This window comes from Podarcis erhardii (assembly GCF_964252035.2).
Source record: "Podarcis erhardii genome assembly, chromosome: 15".
Lineage (NCBI taxonomy): Eukaryota > Metazoa > Chordata > Lepidosauria > Squamata > Lacertidae > Podarcis > Podarcis erhardii.
The window spans coordinates 10,473,518-10,499,125 of record NC_138505.1 but is presented as its reverse complement, the minus strand read 5'-3'; the positions used below and the strand labels follow the sequence as shown (position 1 = coordinate 10,499,125).

Sequence of the window (25,608 nt, the reverse complement as noted above, 5' to 3'; positions counted from 1 at the left end):
AGAACAAAGGGCCCATCTGGTCCAGCTTCCTGTTTTCACAGATGCCTCTGGGAACCCTGGAAGGGAGACCTGAGTCCAATAGCAACTATCCTCACTTGCGATTCCAAGTAATTGGTTATTTATAAGCATGGTGCTTCTGAGACTGGAAATAACATACAGCCGCCATGTCCGGTATCCTCATTATCCTCCACGAATTTGTCTAATCCCCTTTTAAAGCCATCCATGTCGGCTGCCATCAAAACATCTGGTGGCAGGGAGTTCCACAGTTTATGTACAGCATGAAGAATCACATCCTTTTGTCTCCTCTGAGTCTTTCAACGTTCAGTTTCATTGGACGGACCCGTTGGGTTCTAGTGACAAGATTCAGGGTTAGGTGACATCACTGACACCAGGACAGCAACCGACTTAAGTAAATCTCACTTATCTGGGCTGTATGGCCTAGTGGTTAGAGCTCGACCATGAACCTAACTGGATGCGACCTTGGGCCAGTCACTGCCTCTCACCCTGCTCTACCCTATAGGGTTCTTGTGGGGATTAAAACCCTGCATGTCCTTGGAGAAAAGGGTGGGATCTGAATGCAATAAACTATACTAATGTGGTTTTCTTATAGAGTTTGCCGAAGCTTATGCTGGGTGGCGCTGTGGGTAAAACCTCAGCGCCTAGGACTTGCCGATCGCATGGTCGGCGGTTCGAATCCCCGCGGCGGGGTGAGCTCCCTTCGTTCGGTCCCAGCTCCTGCCCACCTAGCAGTTCGAAAGCACCCTTAAGTGCAAGTAGATAAATAGGTACCGCTTTATAGCGGGAAGGTAAACGGCGTTTCCGTGTGCGGCACGGGTGCTGGTTCACCAGAGCAGCTTCGTCACGCTGGCCACGTGACCCGGAAGTGTCTGCGGACAGCGCTGGCTCCCGGCCTCTAGAGTGAGATGAGCGCACAACCCTAGAGTCTGTCAAGACTGGCCCGTACGGGCAGGGGTACCTTTACCTTTTTGCTGGGTGTAACTGAACCATACCAGAGAAACGTGTGTGTGTTTCTGTGAAAGAGGACGAGGGAGAAAGAACGGGGGAACAATATTACAGTAAATCACATTGCGGTGGCTAAATCATAGATTTTTAAGGAAGCCTAAATACAATCTCCTTTAACCCTATCCCTGAGAGGTGGCTGTCCAGTCTCAACTGGGGGGGAAAACATGTGTATGCAAGTGGACTTTATATATAATCTTGGCAGCTTGAATAGTAATTGTGACTCAATGGAAAATAGCCCAAATCTTACACTAGATGCTTAGTATCACTCACTCTGGAATATAGCAATAATGGAGAAAATTACACATAATTTGAGATTTGGGTAAGGACAGAAACCTCCAGACAGTTTTTATACCATTTTCAAGACAACCCTTATCACAAGCTTGGCAAATTCTGGGTCCATACTTCTATCTAAACAGGGGTCAGCAATTCTGAAGCAGGGCATGATGGGAATATCTTGCCTAGTTATTTCACAGGTAGCATCTAAAAGGCCTTGGATATGGGCGATCCTTTAGATGATGTTTGCCGCCCAGCTCCCATCAGTCCCCAGCCAACATGGCTAATGGTGAGGGGTGATGGGATCTGTAAGCTACAAGCAACAACTAGAGGACCACAGGATCCTCCTTTCTTATCTAAGATAGGCAGGTATTGGGGAGGGGATACCGGGGAAACACTTTATTTATTTCCAGCACGCATTTTAAAGCACATGGCTCCCCACAAAGAACTCTGGGAACTGTAGTTTGTTAAGGACAGACCCACCAAGTGACCCTGTTTTCCAAGGATAGTCCCGGTTTCTGATTTGATCCCAGAATGTCCCACTTTCTCTTAAAGGTAAAGGGACTCCTGACCATTAGGTCCAGTCGTGGACAACTCTGGGGTAGTGGCGCTCATCTCGCTTTATTGGCCAAGGGAGCCAGCGTACAGCTTCCGGGTCATGTGGCCAGCATGACTAATCCGCTTCTGGCGAACCAGAGCAGTGCATGGAAACACCGTTTACCTTCCCGCCAGAACTGTACCTATTTATCTACTTGCACTTTGAGGTGCTTTCGAACTGCTAGGTTGGCAGGAGCAGGGACCGAGCAATGGTAGCTCACCCCGTCGCGGGGATTTGAACCGCCGACCTTCTTACTGGCAAGGGTTAAACCACAGAGCCACCCGCGTCCCTTCACTTTCTCTTAGGACGTCCCTATTTTCATCGGAGAAATGTTGTGGGCTATGGAGTTATGCGACCCCTGAGCCAAGGAGATAACTAACTATACAACCTTTACAAGACACCTGAAGGCATCCCTGTGAAGGGAAGTTTCTCACTTTTTAATGTTTAATTCTGTTTTTATATATGTTAGAAGCCGCCCAGAGTGGCTGGGGCAACCCAGTAAGATGGGTGAGGTATAAATAATACAATTATGGAATAGAATTTCCCTATTTTCATTGGAGAAATGCTGCCTCTAGGGTATGTAAGGATATTGGAAATTGTAGCTCTGTGGGTGGCAATGATAATTTCTAGAAATTTGGGAGGGAAATCATGGTGATTTAAATATATGATATGGATCTGCCTATAGTTCACTCTTTCCTGAGGGGCTCAAGATAGGTCACAACGCGAGTAAATAAATAAAAACAGCAAAAACAGATGAGGTTTTTTTAAATAAAGAAAACAAAAACGTTAAAAATGGCCACCAGTCTGTCCTGAATCAACCCAGAGGTCTGACGTACATTTGTGGGGGAGGCGTGGGCAGAGCTGATGCCAGCCAGTGTAGGCAGTACTGAGTTAGATACTCATAAGAAGGCAGCTTTCCATGCTCCCCACCCCGGATTTACCACTTGTGGGGCGGCCTTGGGCAACATATTCATGGTCTCTTAGCCCTAACCTACCATGCAGGGATGTTGCAAGGGTAAAAATGAGGCGAGGTCTCACCTACGCCTCTCCCCAGAGGACGGGGCCATAATTGGGAGGGATAAAAGAATACAGAACGGCAAAGCCAAGATGGAATTTGCACCAACAATTGGCTCCTGGCATCTGTTTTCAATCCAGGTTTAGACCAGGACAAGACAGAGCGTGTGGTCTCTGAGACAGTGCAGAGTGCCTTTCCTCCGGCAAACAGCAGACAGTCCTAGGAAGGCATGCAGAACCCCTGTACCCAGTCAGAGCTTTGCACCATCCACCCAGTATTGTCTGCACTGATTGGCAGAGGCTCTCCAGCGACATGATTCTTTTGGGAAGCAAAGAGGACCCCACAGACAGGAGAAAGATGGAGTATCCCACGGCTAGAGAGAAAGAGGAAGACGTGAGGATCTGTGCGACTCTGTACAAACCTAGACGCTGCCCATCCCATCCTCCAGCCAACAGAGCCACCACCGGCCCAACCCTTCCTGCAGGAAGAAAGCCAAATCACTGCAGAGGCTGCGTGGGGCTCTTTGGGTGGGTGGGCGAGCAAAAGGTGCACCCTCGATGCCAACCATCCTGTTAGCAATGCAAAGGGAGGGAGCCAAAGTGTGTGTGCATTTTATGGGGGGGGGGGTCACCTCCATGCCTACTGTGGTGGTAAACAAGTCAGGAAGAAAATGGGAGGGGGGAATGATGGAAGGGTACAGCACAGACGCCGAGCTCAATGGTCACCCCTTGCTGGGGTGGGGATGGGATTTCCGCCGCCCTCCCCACCCCGCCACCTCCCAGGAGCAAGGGGTAGAATCAAGGGTACCTTTTGAGCATCAGTACAACGCCTATTTCAATATATGCAATTGTTTCGGGTTTGTTTCCATTGTACTGCAAATCGTTCGGAGAGTGTCTTGCAGGAAAGCATTTAGTGATAATTGCGAGGAAAGCTTTTGGGCAGGGATTCCCCCCCCCCCAAAAAAGGGACACCCTCCCTGTTGCCTGGAATCAAGACATTTCCTAGATTTAAAGGGAATTCAGTAGGGTGGGTCCCCTGCAGTTCAGGTGGGCACAGGTCTCCAAAACAGCCCGGATAAGGTGGACGGGTGGGGCAGAGGTTTGCACCCCCAAGTGCGATCGCATCCTATTATCGGTCATTGCAGGTTTCTGGAGAGGGAGGGGGCTTGAAGGATATAATAGACAGCTCTCCCCGGTCATGGGATTCGCCCCAAAACCTCCTCCCTCTCTCCTAGAGACATCCATCAACACATTTATGCTGACCGCCCCCACCCGAAACGGTGCCCATCACAGCTGCATCTGCAGCGCTAAATGTACTCACCTGCCGCCTCTCTGCCTCTCTCTCGACTCTGCTGCAAGACTTGGTCCAGCCCCCAGTGCTATAACGCTGCGGCTCCGGGCAGCCTCCCTGGCTGAGCTCACCCCAGTCCGGGTAGGAGGAGCCAGCGTCCATCAATGCCTCGCCTCGCCTCTCCGCCTTAACTCTTGTCGCGCCAATGGGCTTGGGCTGGAGGGTGGCGGGGTTGCAATCCTTGGGAGGAGTCTCCAGAGGTCATCTGGTCCAACCCGCCATGCCCAGTGCAGGCGTCTCGCAAGGTATGGATCTTGGGGCACAGGGCCTTACAGAGCCAGGCAGAGGGCCGGGCCAGATAGATAATGTGCCCCCCTTTTATTTTTACCCTGGGGATAACTGAAGTCTTATGAATAAGTAAGTATATAAATAATTTTTACAAAAGTTATGCTGACAAATAATTTTAAGGCTTGAACCGGATCTGCATATGACAAAATGGAAAATATAGATATATAATACAATGGTACCTTGGGTTAAGTACTTACTGGTAATTCGTTCCGGAGGTCCGTACTTAACCTGAAAGTGTTCTTAACCTGAAGCACCACTTTAGCTAATGGGGCCTCCTCCTGCTGCTGCGCGATTTCTGTTCTCATCCTGAAGCAAAGTTCTTAACCTGAAGCACTATTTCTGGGTTAGCGGAGTCTGTAACCTGAAGCATATGTAACCCGAGGTACCACTGTGGTGCTTTTTAAAAATACATAGGGAATGTATGCTGACCGAGGCCCCCTTTGGAATCGGAGGCCTGGGCCAAGTGGCCCATATGTCCCCCCTCTGTCTGGGCTCCTTGGGGATACTTCTGGGTCCTGCGCTGTCCCTTGAGGCTCAGGTATCCCAGCTGTGCCCTTATCTGGGCAGGGATAGCCCAACGACTGGTGTCTATGCCGTGGTAACCTCTAGGTTCAACAATTGCAACTTGTTATACCTAGGACTGCCTCTGAAGACGGTTCGGAAACTTCAGCCGGCGCAGAATTCAGCAGCCGGGTTGTTCACCTGGGCAAGGCGATGTGAGCATCATACACGGATCCTGGCCCGACTGCGCCGGCTGCTGATTAGTTTCCGGGTCCAATTCAAAGAGCTTGTTTTGACCTATAAAGTCTTAAATGGAGCAGGACCACAATACCCCAAGGACCGCCTTTCCCCATATAAAGTGACCCGGACCCTGTGATCATCATTTGTGGCCCTTCTTTGTGTGCCTCCTCCATGAGAGGGTGACCACACAAAAACGGGCCTTTTCCGCAGGGGCTCCGTTTGTGGAATTGCCCTACCCAGGGAGGCCCGCCAGGCACCTTCATTACATATCTTTAGGCGCCAGGTGGGCACTTTTCTCTCTAATCGGACCTTTGGCTGATTAATGTTCTATACTATAGCCTTTTAAATGTGTTTGTGGGTTTGGTTTTTATGTTATTATGCATTTTGCGTTCTCATTTTGTGTTTTTATGTTGTGAACTGCCCTGAGATTTAGAGATGAAGGGTGGTATATAAATTTAATAACTAAGACCTGAGAGCCTAGGGTTCAAATCCCCACTTGGCCGTGAAGTTTAGTGGGTGATTTGGGGCCATTTACTGTTTCTCAGCCTAACGTACCTCATAGGAGGATTAAGTGAGGAGGAAAACTATACAGTGGTACCTCGGGTTACACACGCTTCAGGTTACATACGCTTCAGGTTACAGACTCCGCTAATCCAGAAATAGTGCTTCAGGTTAAGAACTTTGCTTCAGGATAAGAACAGAAATCGTGCTCCGGCGGCAGCAGGAGGCCCCATTAACTAAAGTGGTGCTTCAGGTTAAGAACAGTTTCAGGTTAAGAACGGACCTCTGGAACTAATTAAGTACTTAACCCAAGGTACCACTGTATATGCCATCTTAAGCTCCTTGCAGAAAAAGGATTTTAATTTACAAGTTGGACTTCTTTTATATTAGTTTCTTTCCAACTCTGAATTTTATTGATAGACTGAGTATTTCATGTAGACGGCCTAGAACACAATTTCACAGGGTGGGTTGGTGGCTTTGGGCCAAAAAACTGTATGCAACTAAAAGCGTAAACATACAACAAAGGAGTATACAAAAGTCGCTGAAATGAATATAAACAAGAGCCTGGTTTCAAAATAATTTATTGCTACAAACTCATTTTTCTCCAGCCTGTGCATTCCATTACGATAGGATGCTTGATACTACCCCCCCCAAACATCATTTTCACCCCTGGGTGCTGCTCCAGAGCACTGTGGTAGGGGGTCTTCTTTATGCCCCCCCTCCCCAAAATGGGAACAGGTTTGTTTTGATTCAGGTGAATCGTTCTCCCTCCTGAGAAGCTATGTCAGGACATACAGTCAGCAACATTTACTATAGATATGCGCGCGCGCGCGCTCTCTCTCTCTCTCTCTGTGTGTGTGTGTGTGTGTGTGTGTGAGAGAGAGAGAGAGAGAGAGAGAGAGAGAGAGAGAGAGAGACATTAAAAGCACATCACTCCGCTCCCCCCCCCAAAAAAATATTGATAACTGTAGTTTACCCTTTCACAGAGCAACAATTCTCAGGGCCCTTAAGCCACAATTCTCAGGTTGTTGGATTGTTTTTTTTTCGGAGGGGTGCTTTAAATGCATGGTGCATGTTACAGAGATGATTACATTCAGCTATGGACCTTGTCTTCTTCCACAAACAAACAAAATTGTAGCAGCCTCACCCCCTTGCTTAGAGGCTGGCAATGGGAGAAAGACTGAAGGAAGAAAAATCCTTAGCCAAAAATGCTCTCCTCATCACCACAGGACAGCTCACCCTGAGGTAAAACAGTTTGCATTTAAGATGCAAAAAAAAAAAAAAAAAAAAAACCCATGCACTTCATGGAAGGATTTTAAAATTTTATTTTAAATAGGCAGCCACCAGCTGTTTCTAAGAGTTGTGGTGGCAGTGGTGGTGGTGGTGGTGGGGAATAAAGATTCACCAGCAGGGTTGGGAGAAGTGGCCAGAGCACTGCAGGGCACTGCTGATGCCAGCAGAACCAAAAAAGGAAAAACATGGGAACTAGATGGGCATGTTTCTTGGGTTAAGCTGGACACTACTTGGTTTTAGCCCAGGGAATCCTGGGAATAGTCAGAAGTTTAAAGAGCGGTGAGAACACCTTGGATAGTGTGCCTCAGCCTTCCGGCCCCTTCAAACCACCACTCCCAGTGTCAGGGAGTTAAGAAATGCCTGAACTAGGTTTCAAAAACAGGTTTTAAAGCAGCTCCACTAATCAGTGTCAGGTAAGATGGGGAAAACCCACCCTCCCACACAAACACACATGTGACAAGCATTTATATTCCTTCTTGATAGCCGAGTCTGTCATTTCTGCCTCTTGTAGATCTTCTGGGCCAGGCCAAGGAAGATCTGGCTGGGCAGACGTACAGCATGCTGGGAAATAAGGCCCGATAAGCACTGGTAGCTGCTCTCCTCATAGTCCTGGTAGATTTTCTTCAGGCCCAGCTCCTCATAGAGCTGTTTCACATGTGCAACTTTGTCCAGATCCTTTTGTCCATAGTTCTCCTAGAGGGGCAGAGATTTATAGATTTAAAAAAGGAATGCTGCGAGGGCAGATTGAGGCTGCGAAAACACACCATGGCTTCCCCCTGAAAGGATGCTGGGAAGTGTAGTTCACTCCTTTCACAGAGCTACAGTTCCCAGCACCCTTCACAAACTATGGGTCCCAGGGATCTTGAAACGTGGCCCACATTCTACTCCAGTGACAAAACTAGAAGAAAATGCATCACCAAAAAAGGTGGGTGGGAAGACACATAATTGCATACGTGTAGATGCATAGATGATAGGGATGCGGGTGGCGCTGTGGGTTAAACCACAGAGCCTAGGACTTGCCGATCAGAAGGTCGGCGGTTCGAATCCCCGCGACGGGGTGAGCTCCCGTTGCTCGGTCCCTGCTCCTGCCAACCTAGCAATTCGAAAGCACGCCCAAAAAAAGTGCAAGTAGATAAAATAGGTACCGCTCCGGCGGGAAGGTAAACGGCGTTTCCGTGCGCTGCTCTGGTTCGCCAGAAGTGGCTTAGTCATGCTGGCCACATGACCCGGAAGCTGTACGCCGACTCCCTCGGCTAATAAAGCAAGATGAGCGCCGTAACCTCAGAGTCGGCCATGACTGGACCTAATGGTCAGGGGTCCCTTTACCTTTTAGATGCATAGATGCACATTTAGCAATAATGACTAATGTTTTGGGGGCAAATGTTTTGGGTGGACTAATGTTTTGGGTAGAGAGGATTCTGGTGGGGCAGCTACTAGCATTCTTGGGTGACACCAATCCTTTAGATCCCTTCTAATCCAGGTTCAGGCCTGGCCATGGGACTGAGTCATCCTTGGCGGTCCAGATGGATGACCTTGCAGAGAGTGGGGCAAGGGAGTGTGTGGCCTTGCTCCTGCTTCTTGACCTTCTCTTTGGCTTTTGATACCATCAACCATGGCGTCTTCCTGGACCGGCTCTGGGGAATGGGAACTGGGTTCCAGTCCTACCTCCCGGACCAAATTCAGAAAGTAGCATCGGGAGAGTGCTTTTCGGCCCTCTGGAGTTTACGTTATCCCCGGCGCTATCTAATATCTGTATGAAACTGTTGGGAGTGGCCATTAGGACTTCTGGGGCAAGGTGCCTTCAGTATGCCGATGACACTCAGCTCTATTTGTTAGTCACTTATTTCATTTTAATATTTGTTAAAAGAGGAACAGGTCTTCCCCCCCCCCCCCGGCATATTGTCACCTGCCAGGGAAATCTGGCATTTTAAGTCTGCTTTATGTTGCAGTTTATTTGAGTCTGAGTTAACACAAACTTCAGTTCAAGTTACTGGTACATTGATACTGTCAGGCTTTTGCAATGGCTGGGTGCCTAGTTACAAATAAATAGATCTAAACTAATTTATTATGATTCATCTTTCATCAGCAAACACAAAATTAACTCTTCTCATTGTTTTATGTTAAAATACTTCTTTCAACTCTCTTTTAGTGTTCTTGTGCCTTTGGGTGTTTCCCCCAAAAGGTAGCTTAGAAAAAAAGAAATTGTCTAAAAAGAGGTTATTTGTCTTTACCAATTTCAATTGACTTCTGCACACTTGCTGGTGTTTTGCCGTAACTTGCATCAGGGTGTAAACTGGATTTTTTTAAAAAAACATTTTGGCACCTGATGAAAAGCAGCTAAGCTCTTTTTCGAATCGCTGCTTGGATTTCAAAGAGAGATGGAGAAATCCACAGGTACCAACCAGCTTCTGGTCCCAGTGGGACAAAGAGGGATTATGGCTCCCCTCCCTCCCACGCTAGCAGGGCATGGAATTGTAAAGCCTCTTTACCTCTAAAAGTTGTCTCTGTTCTGCAGAGGCTCGTTTCAAGCACTGCACCACCAACCAGCTGCATTTGTTATCCTGGATGTCCGTTCCGATCTTCCCGGTCATTTCAGGGTCACCAAAGCAGTCAAGGAAATCATCCTGCAGGCAGGGAGTGTGTTAGTGCTGTGACTTGACATTACCTGCACCGCTGGGCCCAGAGAAATTGCTAGAGAAGACCAAGGCGCCACTAGTATAGTGGCACATAACACCGGTCTTGAAAGACCTACATTGGCTCCCAGTACGTTTCCGAGCACAATTTAAAGTGTTGGTGTTGACCTTTAAAGCCCTAAACGGCCTCGGCTCAGTATACCTGAAGGAGCGACTCCACCTCCATCGTTCTGCCTGGACACTGAGGTCCAGCACCAAGGGTCTTCTGGCGGTTCCCTCATTGCGAGAAGTGAGATTACAGGGAACCAGACAGAGGGCCTTCTCGGTAGTGGCGCCCACCCTGTGGAACGCCCTCCCATCAGATGTCAAAGCGATAAACAACTACCTGACATTCAGAAGACATCTTAAGGCTTCAGGGAAGTTTTTAATGTGACATTTTAGTGTATTTTTTGTCTCTGTGGAAGCCGCCCAGAGTGGCTGGGGAAACCCAGCCAGATGGGCAGGGTACAAATAATAAATTATTATTATTATTATTATTATTGCAGATTCTGAAGTGCAGGGTCCCTTCATGGCCCTCACCGCCATGCCCCCTCACCACCACGCCACCCTTTATAAGATTATGTAATACAGTGGTACCTCAGGTTAGGAACTTAATTTGTTCTGGAGGTCTGTTCTTAAACTGAGGTACCACTTTAGCTAATGGGGCCTCCCGCTGCCGCCACACGATTTCTGTTCTCATCCTGAAGCAAAGTTCTTAACCCGAGGTACTATTTCTGGGTTAGCAGAGTCTGTAACCTGAAGCGTCTGTTACCCGAGGTACCACTGTACTCCTAAAAACATATAGCAATAATTAAGGAGGCTTTGCAACGCTCAGTGCAGATCTCCAGATGCTGTCTTTCAGCTAAGATCTGCTAATCTCTCTGCATACACATGGGCAAATGATTCGAAGTGCTCCAGTACCTTCTTTTGAAACGATTTTCCACGGCATTCTGTTGCGCATAACAGAGCTCGCTCCATCGCCCCTGCTGCTCTCTTGCATGGGGCCCTTAGACCTGAGGGCCCCTGTGAGCAGGGAGGCGGGATCCAGCCTAGCTGGTGAGAGGGGTAGCATGTGGCAGAGCCAGCTCCTTGCTGTCTGCAGTTTGGGAACACAGGAAACTGCCATTGGCCCACCTGGCTCCATTTTGCCTATACTGGCTGGTAGCAGCTCTCTGAAGGTGCCTGGGATTGAACCTGGGACCTTCTACATGCAAAGCAACTGCTCTACCACTGAGCTACAGCTAGCTCTTCTCCTCGTATTCAGGGAACTCTGTTAAGGATAATGGTTTAATTTCCTGAAATGGGAATGTTTACTTAGGTTGGGTTACTGTGTATTTTTAACATGGGGTTTTCCCCCCGCTTTGGCAGTAGCCCTCGTGTGATTGGCTGATTCACATAAGAGAGGCATTCCGTTCCGTTGTGACTGTTATTCCAGCAACTGTCGTTTTTAACTGCTTTCTACTTCTCTGTCTGTGAGGAGAACGGCAGCTCTGCTGGGGACAGTGTTGTGTCAGTGTGATCTGTCTGAAGTCAAACAGACAGAGGAAGATCCCTAAACATTAATAGGAGGAAACCTGTGCATGAAATTGTAAATATACTCTTCACAGTTATATGTTTATGAAAGTAAGGTTCTGGACACTGTATAGTCTTTACAAAGAAGTTATCAGTTACCTACAAGAGTGATTTAGCTTCCCATATCAACAAAAAAAATTATAAATATATACATATATTTACACACACACACACACACACACACACACACACACACACACACACACAGACACACACACACACACACACACACACACACACACACACACACACACAGACACAAACATATACTGCCTTGGATATAGAATGTTTATACTCTTCCCCTGCCATTGATCTCCAGCAACAGGTTACTCAGTGGAAGGACAAAAAAATAAAAATAAAAATGCAAAGATATCAGACACTCTCAATTATGGGCATTCAACAAGGTTCCAGCAGGAAGCTGCCATAACATGGGTTCCTGGTTGCCATGACGACCAAAGCCAGCCACCCTTGAAAAGAAAATTGGCAGCAGAGAGACTGAGGAGAGGCAGAGGCTCCTAGATTGATCGCGTGGAACAAGGATGGGAAACCTTGCGCAGACTGAGGGCCACATGTCAGTGGTAGCTGGGGCCAGGGGCAAAAGTGGGCATGTAAGCTTTGGCTTTGTGTGGTAGGCTACTTTCTACACACACACCAGGCAAGCAAGAGGAATGAGGTTCTGCCAGGCAAAAATATTTGAGGAAGGTGGAAAGCTGAGCTGGTGTGCGGCCTGAGGAAGAGACCTGAGGGCCAAAGAGGGAATCCTGGAGGATTAAAATATGTCCCCCTCAAGCCTGATGTTCCCCACATTTGAGCAGAGACCGTAACTTATATGGAAACAGGGTCATGAAACAAAAGCCCCATCCACTTGATACATTTAAAGCAGTATCATGCCACTTTAAACACTCATAGTAAGGTAAAGGGACCCCTGACCATTAGGTCCAGTCGTGGCCGACTCTGGGGTTGCGGTGCTCATCTCGCTTTATTAGCCGAGGGAGCCGGCGTACAGCTTCCGGGTCATGTGGCCAGCATGACTAAGCCGCTTCTGCCGAACCAGAGCAGCGCACAGAAACGCCATTTACCTTCCCGCCGGAGCGGTACCTATTTATCTACTTGCACTTTGACGTGCTTTCGAACTGCTAGGTTGGCAGGAGCAGGGACCGAGCAACGGGAGCTCACCCCGTCGCGGGGATTCGAACTGCCGACCTTCTGATCGGCAAGTCCTAGGCTCTGTGGTTTAACCCACAGCGCCACCCGCGTCCCTTAAACACTCATGGCTTCCCCCAAAGGATCCTGGGAAACTGTCTTTTGTTCAAGTTGCTGTGAGTTGTTAGGAGGACGCCTCTATTCCTTTCGCAGAGCTGCAGTTTCTCAGAGTGGCTTAACCACTGATCCCTCTCCCCAGGGAACCCTGGGAATTACAGTGGTGCCTCACAAGACAAAAAGAATCCGTTCCGCGATTCTCTTTGTCTAGCAGTTTTTCGTCTTGCGAAGCAAGCCCATTGACGGCTTAGCGGATTAGCGCTATTAGTGGTTTAGCGGCTTTTAGCGGCTTATCGGATAAGCGGCTTAGAAAAAGGGGGGAGGGGGGAAAAACCGCAGGAACTCGCAATACATTTTCGTCTTGCGAAGCAAGCCCATAGGAAATTCGTTTTGCGAACCCCTCCAAAACAGAAAACTCTTTCGTCTAGCGGGTTTTCCGTCTTGCAGGGCACCACTGTACAGCTTTGTAAGGGGAACAGGGGGTCTCCTAATGTCTGGACATGTCTACAAGCTCGACTCTTTCTCTAAAAAAACGTATACAGCGCAGGCTTACGTGCGGTTCCTATGTACCCTGACAGGTCCAAGCCTGCTTGAAACTATGCTGGGTGCTTTAATACCTGTCTGGATCATCCCACACACGTTAATGATTGGTTTCTAATCTGTAACTAAAGGACCATCTTGCAATGAGGGAAGAAGAACCATTAACAGCTTTTTCTAAATAAGCAAGTTGTCTTGTGAAATATTTTTTTTTAAGGTGATGCTTACTGTTATAATAATCTTATATAGAGTGCTTTATGACGTCTGCCCCGAAAAGCAACATAAATTCCTGTAAATGAATGAATGGTGTCCAATCAGTTGGAACCAAATACACAGATAAGATATGACTTTGAGTTACTTTGATAAGCTATCACTGTATTTTTCTGTGTATAAGACGCCCCATGTATAAGACACCCTCTATTTTGGGGGACTCCAAATTAAGAAAACACCCCTCAGCACTACCCGTGTATAAGACGAGCCCCAATTTTAAACCTACTTTTTTGGTAAAAAAACCAACACCCTAGTCTTATACATGGAAAAATATGGTATGTAACTCTCTCTGACCCTGGCTTGCAAAAGCAGCATACACCATTTCAGTTACCCTAAGGACTGAAGTTTTAAAACTGCATTCTTCTGGGGGAAAAAACCCCATAGTAATTTCCTTGTTCCTATTCTTTCCCCACTTACGCAACTTTTACTAAGAGGAAGGAAGGGAGAAAAAAGGGGTTTTAGGTACTCCTTTATAACATAATATGTTAAGATAAATTATTAAGATAAAAGCAAAAATGGAAAGGATTTGCTGAAACAACTAATTGAACTAGAATACAAAAAAGGGAGGTGCAAGAAGGTCAGGGGAACAAGTAAATGAAAGTCAAGACATGGAAAGGTTGATTTGTTTTTAATTGTTTTTACTTTTTTGTATTTTGTATTTTTCGCTTCTTCTTTTTTTCTTTCTTTTTTTATTCTTGTAACTTTTTTGAAACTTTAATAAATATTATTTTAAAAAAAGAAAAAAAGAAAAAAGGGGTTTTAGGCAAAATATCAGCTAGCCTGATCTAACAAGTAGTGCAATTTTGGGTTTCCTGGTTCAAACCTAAACAAATTCCTTCCAGTAGCACCTTAAAGACCAACTAAGTCAGTTCTTGGTATGAGCTTTCGTGTGCATGCACACTTCTTCAGATACCTCTCTGTAACTGGTTCAAACCTGTTCCATGTTCCTTCAGGGTAGTAACTTGACAAACCTTGTCAACTCAGAAGTCCAGTCCAGTTGCGAGATGTAACTTTGTCTATTGCTAACCTTGTCTACACAAAAGTATGTCCTGGGGTTTAGTTAGAAATGCAGCCTTGAATCATGACAGATAACCAGCAACAACAGGCTCCCTGCCCAATTTAAAATAACAGGAAAGGTGCTGGTCCTCATGGAAAGAATGGAGAGGGAGAGAACGAGAAGAAGAACAAAAGTATGCACAGAAAAAGGGTCCACCACAGCTTCGCCTCTGAACCCTGATCTCCTTGTTGAAACAACATATTACATGCTCTGAGCCATATCCAGTGACTCCTGGGAACTGATCAGAGAACTACAGTTCCCAGAGTACTGTGAAAGAAGCATTGACTATTAAACCACTCTGAGAATTGTAGCTCTGTACAGGGAATTGAGGGGTCTCTTAACAACTTGCAGTATTCTTAAACCACAGTTTCCAGAGTTCTTTGGGGGAAGCCATGACTGTTCGTGGTGCAACACTGCTTTAAATTTAATAATAATAATAATAATAATAATAATAATAATTATTTATTTATTATTTATACCCCACCCATCTGGCTGCTCTGGGCGGCTCCCAACCGAATACAGTCATACCTCGGGATGAATACGCTTCAGCTTAAATATTTCCGGGTTGTGCTCCATGGCGACCCGGAAGTAACGGAGTGCGTTACTTCCGGGTTTTGCCGCTCGCGCATGTGCAGACGCTTAAAATGACGTAACACGCATGCGCGGAAGCAGTGAAACGCGACCCGCAGTCGCGTCTTACATTTGCTTCAGGATGCGAACGGGGCTCCGGAATGGATCCCATTCACATCCAGAGGTACCACTGTATTAAAAACACAATACAGCATTAAACATTAAAAACGTCCCTAAACAGGTCTGCCTTTAAACTGCCTTTAAAACTTAGATGTTTATTTCCTTGACATCTGATGGGTGTTCCACAGGGCAGGTGCCACTACCGAGAAGGCCCTCTGCCTGGTTCCCTATAACTTCACTTCTTGCGGTGAGGGAACCACCAGAAGCCCCTCAGCGCTGGACGTCAGTGTCCGGGCTGAATGATGGGGGTGGAGACGCTCCTTCAGGTATACAGGATGGTGCAGATGTGGACAGAGATCTCCATAAGTAAGAGAAGAAAAGCACACCTGGATCTGGAAGAACTCCCCCATCTGTAATAGGATGGTCCTCGCATGAGCATGTTCCTCTTCACTGTCTATGCCAGCCTGGAGAAGAGAAGACAGACAAAACATTTAAAAGTTACTTTGGGAGCCATTTCTCCTGGGAAGCCATTACCAGAGCTCTCCCGAAAACTACATTTACCAGAATTCTCTGGGGGCAGGGAGGCAAGAGTCGTTAGTATTTCCTTCTGTAAAAAACACCCAGGCACATCAAGGCTACTTTTGAAGGCCTTGCACCTCATTTCTTCTGTTGGAGGGGTCAATGCAGGAGAGGGGCCTTCCCATTGTCTGCAGTGAGCTTACAAGATTTGTTCTTGTATTAAGGCTGCCCTTTCTCCATCCATTTTAGTACTTTGGCAAAGACAGTTTTGCTTCCGCAAGCATTTGGGATCCAACAACCTATGAATAAATAACCTATTTGATGGCCAGAGGCTTCTTAGATTTTTTTAAAAAATTGCTTTGTTATTTGATTACCATATTTGTTTTTTAAAATATATATATATAATGTTGTTTTGTGTGCAGCTGTGTGGCTCAATGAATACACACTATTGTTAAACAGAGTTACCCAAGAGAATGACTTGCTCAAAGATTCAAATAAAAGATTCCAAATGCATACACTCTCCCCTTTAGGAGTGGGAACCAAACGACAACTTGGGTCCCCACAAACCCTTCTTGTTTTTATTTATTCTCACTGCATTTTTGAAATCCCACTTTGCAGACAATTGCCTGAGCGGCTCACACCAATTAAAAATGAAAACGAGGGAGAGAGACTGAGGGAGGGAGGCCCAGCTCTCAGTGTTACAAACTAAAGCACACAAGGGGAAAAGGGAAGTCGAGGGGAAAGGTAGAGGAAGGAGTTCTTCCAAGAACAGAACAAAGGAGCGTCTCCACTCCCATCATCCAGCCCGGATACTGAGGTCCAGCTCCGAGGACCTACACTGGCTCCCAGTACGTTTCCAAGCACAATTCAAAGTGTTGGTGCTGACCTTTAAAGCCCTGAAGGAGCATCTCCACCCCCATCGTTCTGCCTGGACACTGAGGTCCAGCGCCAAGGGCCTTCTGGTGGTTCCCTCATTGCGAGAAGTGAGGTTACAGAGAACCAGACAGAGGGCCTTCTCGGTAGTGGCACCCGCCTTGTGGAACGCCCTCCCAGCAGATGCCAAGCTATTTTACTTTTAAAAGACACCTGAAGGCGGCCCTGTTTAGGGAAGTTTTTAATGTCTGACGCTGTATTGTTTTTGATATTTGGTTGGAAGCCACCCAGAGTGGCTGGGGAGACCCAGTCAGATGGGTGGGGTATAAATAATAATAATAATTTATTATTATTATTATTATTATTATTATTATTATTATTATTATTATTATTTATTGCTATAAGAGGGCAGTTATATCCAGTTCAGGGCAGGCTGACCTTTCCTTGCAGGTGTTTTTATTTGGGTAGTGGTTGATAGCTCTAGGGCCAGGCTGTTCTTACCCCTTGCTGCTCTTCCTGGCAGGGAGGGAATGCAACCTCAAAGGGCCCTTTGCCCTCTGGCACATGGGCTGGGATCAGTGTGTCCGCTTCTGTTGCTTCTGGGGAAACTAACAGTTGGAGCTGAGTGTTCTTGCTAGCAGTGAGGAGGAAGCAACCAGCAATTTGCAGCTGCTCCTTCTCTGGCTGATGAATGGGGCTAGGTTGGCGGCCCCCTGGCCTTGCTATTCCTGGGAGCCAGGGACCCTAGGACTCCCAGCTAAGGGCAGAAGCCTGAACATGCTTGGCCTTCGGCTCTCCAGCCCCAGGAAAACTTGTCTTTGCGACACCCTCCCTCCCTCCCTGCCAAGCAACATTGGTATTGCAAAAGTCCGTTCGCTCACCATGTACATTGCAGCCGCCACTGGGAGGTAGAATGAGTAGAAGGCCGTCTTGTATTTGACAATCGTTTTGTACCTGCCAGAGAAGGGCACCCGCAGTTCAAGGTTAGAGCCGGTCATGACTTGAAAGGTTTCCAGCTTTGAATCATAAATATGCAACACACTAGGGGCTGCAACTCCTGCTTGCATTGCTCACCAACATAGCTGTCAACGTTTCCCTTTTTTAAAGGGAAAACCCCTTATTCCGAATAGGATTCCTCGCAAGAAAGGGGAAAAGTTGACAGGTATGCACACCAATTCTGTTTACCCAGCACCCCCTTTGCCAATCCTCAACAACAAAACCTCACAGCTCCCCTTTATTATAAAAAAGGGTCGGGTTGTTTTCAAGTACAGTGGTGCCCCGCAAGACGAACGCCTCGCAAGACGGAAAACCCGCTAGACGAAAGGGTTTTCCGTTTTGGAGGCGCTTCGCAAAACGAATTTCCCTATGGGCTTGCTTCGCAAGACACAAAAGTCTTGCGAGTTCCTGCGGGGTTTTTTCCCTTTTTTCCCCCTTTTCCTAAGCCCTAAGCCGCTTATCAGCTGATCCGCTGATAAGCCGCTTATCAGCTGATCCGCTAAAAGCCGCTAAACCACTAATAGCGCTAATCCGCTAAGCTGTCAATGGGCTTGCTTCGCAAGGCAAAAAAACCGCTATACGAAGAGCCTCACAGAACGGATTAATTTCGTCTTGCGAGGCACCACTGTAAGTTATACACTCAGAACAGAGCCACAGAAATTAATATATCCAAGCTAGGTCATGTCCATTAATAGCAATGAGCCAACTCTGAATAGCCAACAGTGGATGCAGCGCTTTGTTCTTTTTGTAGATTTAATTATCAATAACCATCATTGCGCCACTTTTTTCCGGGCCAAGTCCAATACTATTTCCTTGTCATCTCAATAGCTTCTCACCTCTGTTCTGTGAAACGGTTCAGATCCACCTTAGATGGGGGAGCAGTGATAAGATCCAGGGCTTGCCCCAGTTCAGTCTGGTATGATGTCTGGGGGGTGGGGTGGGGGGAGCAGGAACAGGATAAGAGCAGAAAATTAAGATTGATAAACCACCAGCTCCCTGCTATTCCTATGAAGAAATGTTGCAAAGTGTCTCATTTTTAAAAACAGGCCCGATCAGGGTCGTCTGCTACTTCTTCACAGACCTCCCTCACCAAAGCGCAACTTAGATATATGTTAATTAAAGGAATAAAGAGAAGGCACTGATGTTATTTTCCTACCCAAAGGACACGGCTTCTCAACTAATGGCAGTAGTAGAGGATGTGATCGAGATTTCCCAATCAACTTGGTGAAGGGGAAAGATTCTAGTCCTCAAGATTAACCTTTGAAAGCAGAGAGAGAGAATGTGCTGCCACGTCTGGGGGGAAAGGGCTGCTTTTTTGAAAGCAGAGCAAGGTTTGCAAAAGTAAACTGCAAAAGATGGGGCTCAGGGCTTCTTGGAGGAGTTATGGGCCCCAGAGCCAGACCCTCCAGTGTGCTTCTCTCACAAGGGTGCTTTCTTCGTTAGCCTGAAGGCTGCTATAATGGTCAAAGGGTGCGATTAGGACAAGGACTTAAATCCCCAAACAGCCATGCAGCTCATAGGGTGACCTTGGGCCTGTCAGGCCTAAGCAACATAACAGGGTTATGTTGTGGGGATAAAATGGAAGGGTGGTGGGGTAGAATTAAAAAAATAGTAATAGCTTATGCTATCCCCAAAGATGGGTTTAAATAAAAGAGAGAAAATATTTTCCTGCTGATTAAATCTGCAACAAGCACTCCCTCAGACCTTTCTGTGGATGTGGGAACAGGGAGTTCCATGAAAAAGCAATGGGGGTGTGTGCAGTCTTCCTTTTGGTCAGGGAGTATATTCTCTGCAGGTCAAAATGGCCTCCGCCACACTCAAGCCCGCAAATTCTCCCCTCCCCTCCCGTGAAGGGGAAGCAGTTTCCATGGCAACAGAAGGACCTTCCATCAGGGGCAAAGGCTTCGGCCCAGTCCCTGGCATATAGACAGTGTTGAAAAATGACAGTGTTGAAATGACGATAGCCTGTCACGGCAGGGCCTAAACCCACCTGGAGAAACAGCTCCAGCAAGTTCAGGTAGTACGGCTGACCCCGGCAGTATCGCTTCAGCAAGCGGTAGATGAGGGACTCAAGCAAGAAAGCATCGTTCACGGCATCCAGGCCAATTCCTTCCTGGGGGACAGAAAGGAAGGGGAAACAGTTCAATGCATTAGTGACTAGGCACACACTCCAGCTCATCGTCGAGGCTGCAGTCCTGTGATGCTTACCTGGGAGTAAGCTCCATTGGACTCAGTGGAATTTACTTCTGAGGAGACTGGCATAGGACTGTGGCGTTCATTACTAAGGAGTCTGTAGAAGCTTTGACCCAGAGAGGGGAATGGATTATAACCCATCTAAAAATGTAAGAGCCTGCAGGATCAGGCCAATGGCCATCTAGCCTAGCATTATGTTCTCACTGTGAATTTGCCCAATCCTCTTTTACAGCTGTCCAAGTTGGTGGCCTTCCTGTGGCAGGGAGTTCTACAGTTTAACTACGCGCCAGTACACATCCACCTGATTGTGCATTTATGTGCACTAAAGTGGCACAGTATGGTCAGCCTGGCGATTCACACATACTGTACTGGATCTAATAATACTGTATTTTCTGGTGTATAAGGCTACTTTTTGACCCAGGAAAATCTTCTCAAAAGTCGGGGGTCATACGCCGGCTACAGCATCAGTAGCTCCTGCAGCAACTCCCCACCAAAGGACAAAACAGCAGCAAATTAAATCAGAGGACACCAAGATGAAACAGAAATACGCTTGAAAATTGGCCCCAGAAGCCCCCCCCCAATCACCTGCAACAGAATGACCCTAACCGCTCACCGTAGACCACGTGGTCCAAAATGGCGGCCTCGCATTGCCCAAGCAACTAGACATGTGGCCGCTGCTTCAGCCCAAGCAGCCCCCGCAGTAAAAGAAAAGGAAAGGCTCACAACAAAGGCAGGGGACCAACAACAGCATTAAGCACACCCCCAGCCACTGGGAAGTGGAGCGGATTTCCGAGCCGGACTGGAGACATTTTTTTTAAAAAAACTATTTGATGTGCGTTGGAAGAGAGGTAGTCTTATTCGGTGAGTATATCCCAAACTCTATATTTTAACTGGAAAAGTTGGGGGTCGTCTTATACGCCCAGTCTTATACGCTGGAAAATACGGTATATGTTTTTGAATGGCTGGTGGTAGCTAGTTATCTCTCCACCAAAATGGCATCTTAAAAAATAATCAGTGGAGGATATTCTATCAGGTTATGAGAGAGGGAGCCGTAAGGCCTCCCTATTGGTTTTGCCGAAAGGCTAGCAACTTTTAGCTCCTCTCAGTTCTCCCCTCCCCATTCACTACAAGATTTCTGGGCTGCACCCAGCTAAGTTTTATTCAGTATAGTCCCATTGAATGGACATAAGCTGGTCATGACCATTCATTTCAATGGGTCTATTCCGAGTAGGACTAACACTGAGTCCTACATTCCTCTGTAGCCAAGTAATTAAGCTTGCTTTTCTCACCTTCCCTTATAGTCCCGTTTCCCTTTTGTGTTGTGTCTCTTTGATTTCCTTGTACCATTGATATTTGCATTTAAAATGCTAATCATAATCAACAGCACAGAGTGAATGAGCACAGCAGACAGACAACAATAGGCAGCAGCGAAGGCTTGGGACTTGCAAAGTGATGCTTGATGCAATAAACTAAAGTGTTACTCGTTTTCTATCTGCAAAATCCTGGCAAGTATGAGATGAAGGGAAAGGGTTGGGATCCAACTAAGTTCTACGTGGAGCAGACACACTGAAGAAGTGAAGAGTCATGCTTATTAATTTAAATAGGTGTGCTCTGAGAGGGACGCGGGTGGCGCTGTGGGTTAAACCACAGAGCCTAGGACTTGCCGATCAGAAGGTGGGCGGTTCAAATCCCCACGATGGGGTGAGCGCCCATTGCTCGATCCCTGCTCCTGCCAACCTAGCAGTTCGAAAGCATGTCGAAGTGCAAGTAGATAAATAGGTACCGCTCTGGCGGGAAGGTAAACGGCGTTTCCGTGCACTGCTCTGGTTCGCCAGAAGCGGCTTAGTCATGCTGGCCACATGACCCGGAAGCTGTACGCCGGCTCCTTCAACCAATAAAGCAAGATGAGCGCCGCAACCCCAGAGTCGGTCACGACTGGACCTAATGCTCAGGGGTCCCTTTACCTTTACCTTACTCTGAGAGTAGGACCAACATTGGCTGCAACCAGAAGACTCCTAGATGAGAAGGTGTCGCATCCAGGGGCTTAAGCCCCTGCACATATAAATGAAAGCAGGCAACGTGGACCCCATTCCCCAACGCTCAGGACATTCAATCATCTGTCACCCAGAGCTGCTCTTGCACAACCTAGTGCCCTCCAGACATTGTTGGATTACAGCTATCATCCCTTGCCACTGGCCACACTGGCTGGAGCTGATAGGAGCTGGGATCCAATAACATCTGGTGGACCAGGTTGGCAAGGAAGCTACCATCTGGTACACAGACTCAACAGAACCAGAAGACCAGGATCCAGATAAACCACCCAACTCACAAGCTGCCTGGGCCAATGAGAGATTTCAGGCTAGATCCTGGAAACTGGACATCCTCCCTAGGATAGGGAGCCTACAACCCTCCAGATGAACAGCAAATCCCATCATCCTTGATGGTCACACTCACTGGGGCTGATGGGAGTTGGAGTCTTGACAGCATCCAGAGGGCCACAGGTTGCTGTTCCCTTCATTGTAATGGCCAACCCACGTGCCACAGAGGTCAGGCAAACCCTAGAAACCGTCGTTCCTACCTTTTTGTACCAACAGGGATGGCCCCGGCGGGTCTCTGAATAGTCCATGATGTCATCTGCCACCAGGAAAAAGGCCTGCAGCTGAAATCAAACCAGATTCCACCCCCATATTATTATTGCATACTGTAATACTAGGGGTTGTCACACCCGCTCCCTCCCCTAGCCAGTACCAGCTACCCCTTTGCCCATCCTCCACACCTGCCCATCCCTCACCTATCACCCCATGCCTCCCCCATAGCTCACCTGGAGCCCCACCCCCTTTAAAGGCATGTTCAGCAAAGGAAGACGCTTCACACAGACTCTGCTAAATTGCTGTGTGAAAGGCAGGTTTAAAAGAGGAGGGAGGCACTTCAGAGCCTCCCCCCATGCTTTTTAAACAGCTCACTTGGGCCAGTCAGTTCGCCATTTCTCAAGCTGCAAGATCGTGGTAAGGTTGTTGTCACGGTCTTGCAGCTTGAGAAATGGCAGGCCTTCCTATATATAGGAAGATAAAGGCCAGATAACAATGAGGGAAAGTTTTTTTAAATGTGGTGGATGGTTTGGGGGAAATCATACACAACGAAATGAAAATGTAAAAAAAGTCTAAACTGGTAATTCCCCAAAATCCTGAGGCCTTTCCTTTAGGGATAATAGGATCAGAGACCCCCAAACAGCAGATTGACTTATTTATGTATGCAACAACAGCAGCTTGAATCTTGTATGCACAGAGCTGGAAAGAAGAGAAAACACCAAAGAAAGAATGGATTTTAAAGCTAATGGACTATGCAGAACTGGCGGTGCTAACAGCAAAAATAAGAAGCCAACATGACAGAATATTCATTACAGAATGGAAGCCCTTTTTGGAATATCCGAAAATATACCATAATCAGATGGAATCGCGAGCAGGATTTGAAATATGAGCAGCGGTAGAAAAATGATAGTCTATGATATAGAAGGCTATGCCTTAGGCAAAATGTTTATTAGAATGCAGTATGGGACAGGACTAAAAATAACAAGTTTAGAGAGAAATGTGTAACAAATTTGAAATCTGGAATTTCTATGTAAAGATTTTAAAGTCTGATGAAAATTTGACACAAAAGAAGGTAACAAGAGCCCTGCTACAGCAGGCGGTGTTGTCCAGCAGCCTGTTCTCACTGGGGCCAGTCACATGCCTATGGGAAGCCCAAAGGCAGAACCAGAGTGCAAGGGCAATTATCCCAACCTGCAATTCCCAGCCATTTCAAATGCATGCTTCCTCCAAGATCGGGAAGTAGAGCACTGCCATTGCGACTAGTAGGTCTGCTCACCTCAGAACAAGCAGAAATTCTATTTCTCAAGCATGGGTGTCACGTCCACACAAAATGAGATTAGACATAAATCCGGACAGATATGGCAAGCCTGAGGAAACACCCTTTTATTTCCACATCACCAGATAACAGGGATAATGTGTACAAAACACCCACCAGTTCATGAAGATGATCGACTATATGGGACTGGCAGAAATGACCGGCAGAATCCGAGACCAGGGAAAAGAGTCGGCGGAAGAAGATTGGAAGAAGTTTAAAGACTATTTGCAGAAATATTGTAAAATTAACGAATGTTAGAATGATGTTGGACAGAAACTAAGTGGTTTCCAGCTGTAATGCTTAAGAGATACGGAAAATAAGGTTTTGAGATAAGTTAAAAAACTAGTGGTGAGGATTTGCTGAACAAACAATCTGAATTGGAATATAAGAAAGGGAGGTATGAGGAGGTCCGGAAAATAAGTCAAAAGAAAATAAGCAAATGGAAATTCTATGTGTTTTTAGTTGTTTTTATTTTTGTTGTTTCTTTTTTTCTTTTTGTTTTACAATGTATTACTTTGGAAAACTTCAATAAATATCTTATAAAAAAACAAAACAAGACACCCACCAGTTCAATGCACCACCCGACAGCTAGAGCACGTTGGAAGCTCTTCAGATCCTGCTGCTCTGGCGCAGCCAGCTCCCGGAAAGCAGCCACCACCGTCAGGCCCCGGTTATATTTCCCCCCGACGGCATTGTATTCCACGACCTGCAAGGGAACAGGGAGGGATGACATTTGCGGGGACACTCACCCCCATAGTTACACACTCCAGGATAGAGGAAGCTTTTTGCTACTGAAAGCAGGCTTCGGAACAGGGATGGAGGAACGTGTGGCCCCGCAGCTCCCATCAGCCCCATTAGCAGGCGTGGCCAATGGTCAGAGATGGCAGACGTGGCAGTTCAGTAACATCTGGAGGGACACCGGTTCTTGCCTCCATCTTAGACCAGTCATGTCCCAACCAGTCAGGGATCACATATTAAGTGAGGTGTAAAGCGGGTGGCGCTGTGGGTTAAACCACAGAGCCTAGGACTTGCCAATCAGAAGGTCGGCGGTTCGAACCCCTGCAACGGGGTGAGCTCCTGTTGCATGGTCCCTGCTCCTGCCAACCTAGCAGTTCAAAAGCGCGTCAAAGTGCAAGTAGATAAATAGGTACCACCCCGGCGGGAAGGTAAACGGTGTTTCCGTGCGCTGCTCTGGTTCACCAGAAGCGGCTTAGTCATGCTGGCCACATGACCCGGAAGCTGTACGCCGGCTCCCTCGGCCAGTAAAGCGAGATGAGCGCCGCAACCCCAGAGTTGGACGCAACTGGACCTAATGGTCAGGGGTCCCTCCTTTACCTTTACTTAAAGTGGGGATGGGGAATACCTGTGGCCCTCCAGATGTTGACTCGAGCTCCCATCAGTCCCGGCCAGAACGGCCAATGACCAGAAGTTGTAGTCCTCCCATCCTGTAAAGCAGTGTTTCTTCAGCTGTTTTTGGACTGCCCATTATCCCTAAGTAGCAAGACCAGTAGTCAGGGATGATGGGAATTGTAGTCCAAAAACAGCTGGAGACCCATGTTTGGGAAATACTGCTGTACGAGGATTTGCTATTAGGTTGTGAAACAATATCCATTGCACACACAATTGCTAACAGCAACAACTCGCTACTTATGATTTCAACAGACATTCAGAGGCCCACACTTCCAATGCTGGAAATAATATATAGACGTAATGGCTCACAATCACTGACAGGCTTATTTGCCTAATCCCATTTAACAGCCATCACTAACGTATCATAGAAGTGAATTCCATAGCTTAATCAAAAGCCTTGTGAAGAAGTCCTCCTTTTTGTCTGTCCTGAATCTTCCAACATTTGGCTTCACTGAATGGCTCCTGATTTCTATGGCAAGAAAATATTTTCTATGTCCACTTTTTCCACACTTTGCACCATTTTATCCGTAGCCGGCACATCCTCCCTTACTTGCTTTCCCCCACACATTTAAAG

General features: G+C 47.1%; 2 protein-coding genes across 7 annotated transcripts in view; both read right to left on the bottom strand.

Moving 5' to 3' along the window:
- The window catches only part of RUSC1 (RUN and SH3 domain containing 1), a 35,913-nt gene extending 31,571 nt beyond the window's left edge, over positions 1-4,342 (bottom strand). For 3 of the 4 annotated variants that reach the window (XM_081840838.1, XM_081840839.1, XM_081840840.1), the window contains exon 1: positions 4,230-4,342. The gene's annotated coding sequence lies outside the window, so the exon portion shown is untranslated. The remainder of the gene's footprint in view (positions 1-4,229) is intronic. The other variant, XM_081840841.1, reaches the window with a different exon arrangement.
- Positions 4,343-6,353: 2,011 nt separating this feature from the next.
- FDPS (farnesyl diphosphate synthase) overlaps positions 6,354-25,608 on the bottom strand; it is a 36,882-nt gene continuing 17,627 nt past the window's right edge. For all 3 annotated transcript variants that reach the window (XM_081841165.1, XM_081841163.1, XM_081841164.1), the window contains exons 3-10: positions 24,190-24,330; positions 22,300-22,380; positions 19,519-19,641; positions 18,365-18,453; positions 17,414-17,486; positions 15,527-15,604; positions 9,572-9,706; positions 6,354-7,775 (exon numbers count right to left, since the gene is read on the bottom strand). In XM_081841165.1, coding sequence (XP_081697291.1) covers positions 7,575-7,775; positions 9,572-9,706; positions 15,527-15,604; positions 17,414-17,486; positions 18,365-18,453; positions 19,519-19,641; positions 22,300-22,380; positions 24,190-24,330 — 921 coding nt within the window. In that variant the 3' untranslated portion in view covers positions 6,354-7,574. The remainder of the gene's footprint in view (positions 7,776-9,571; positions 9,707-15,526; positions 15,605-17,413; positions 17,487-18,364; positions 18,454-19,518; positions 19,642-22,299; positions 22,381-24,189; positions 24,331-25,608) is intronic.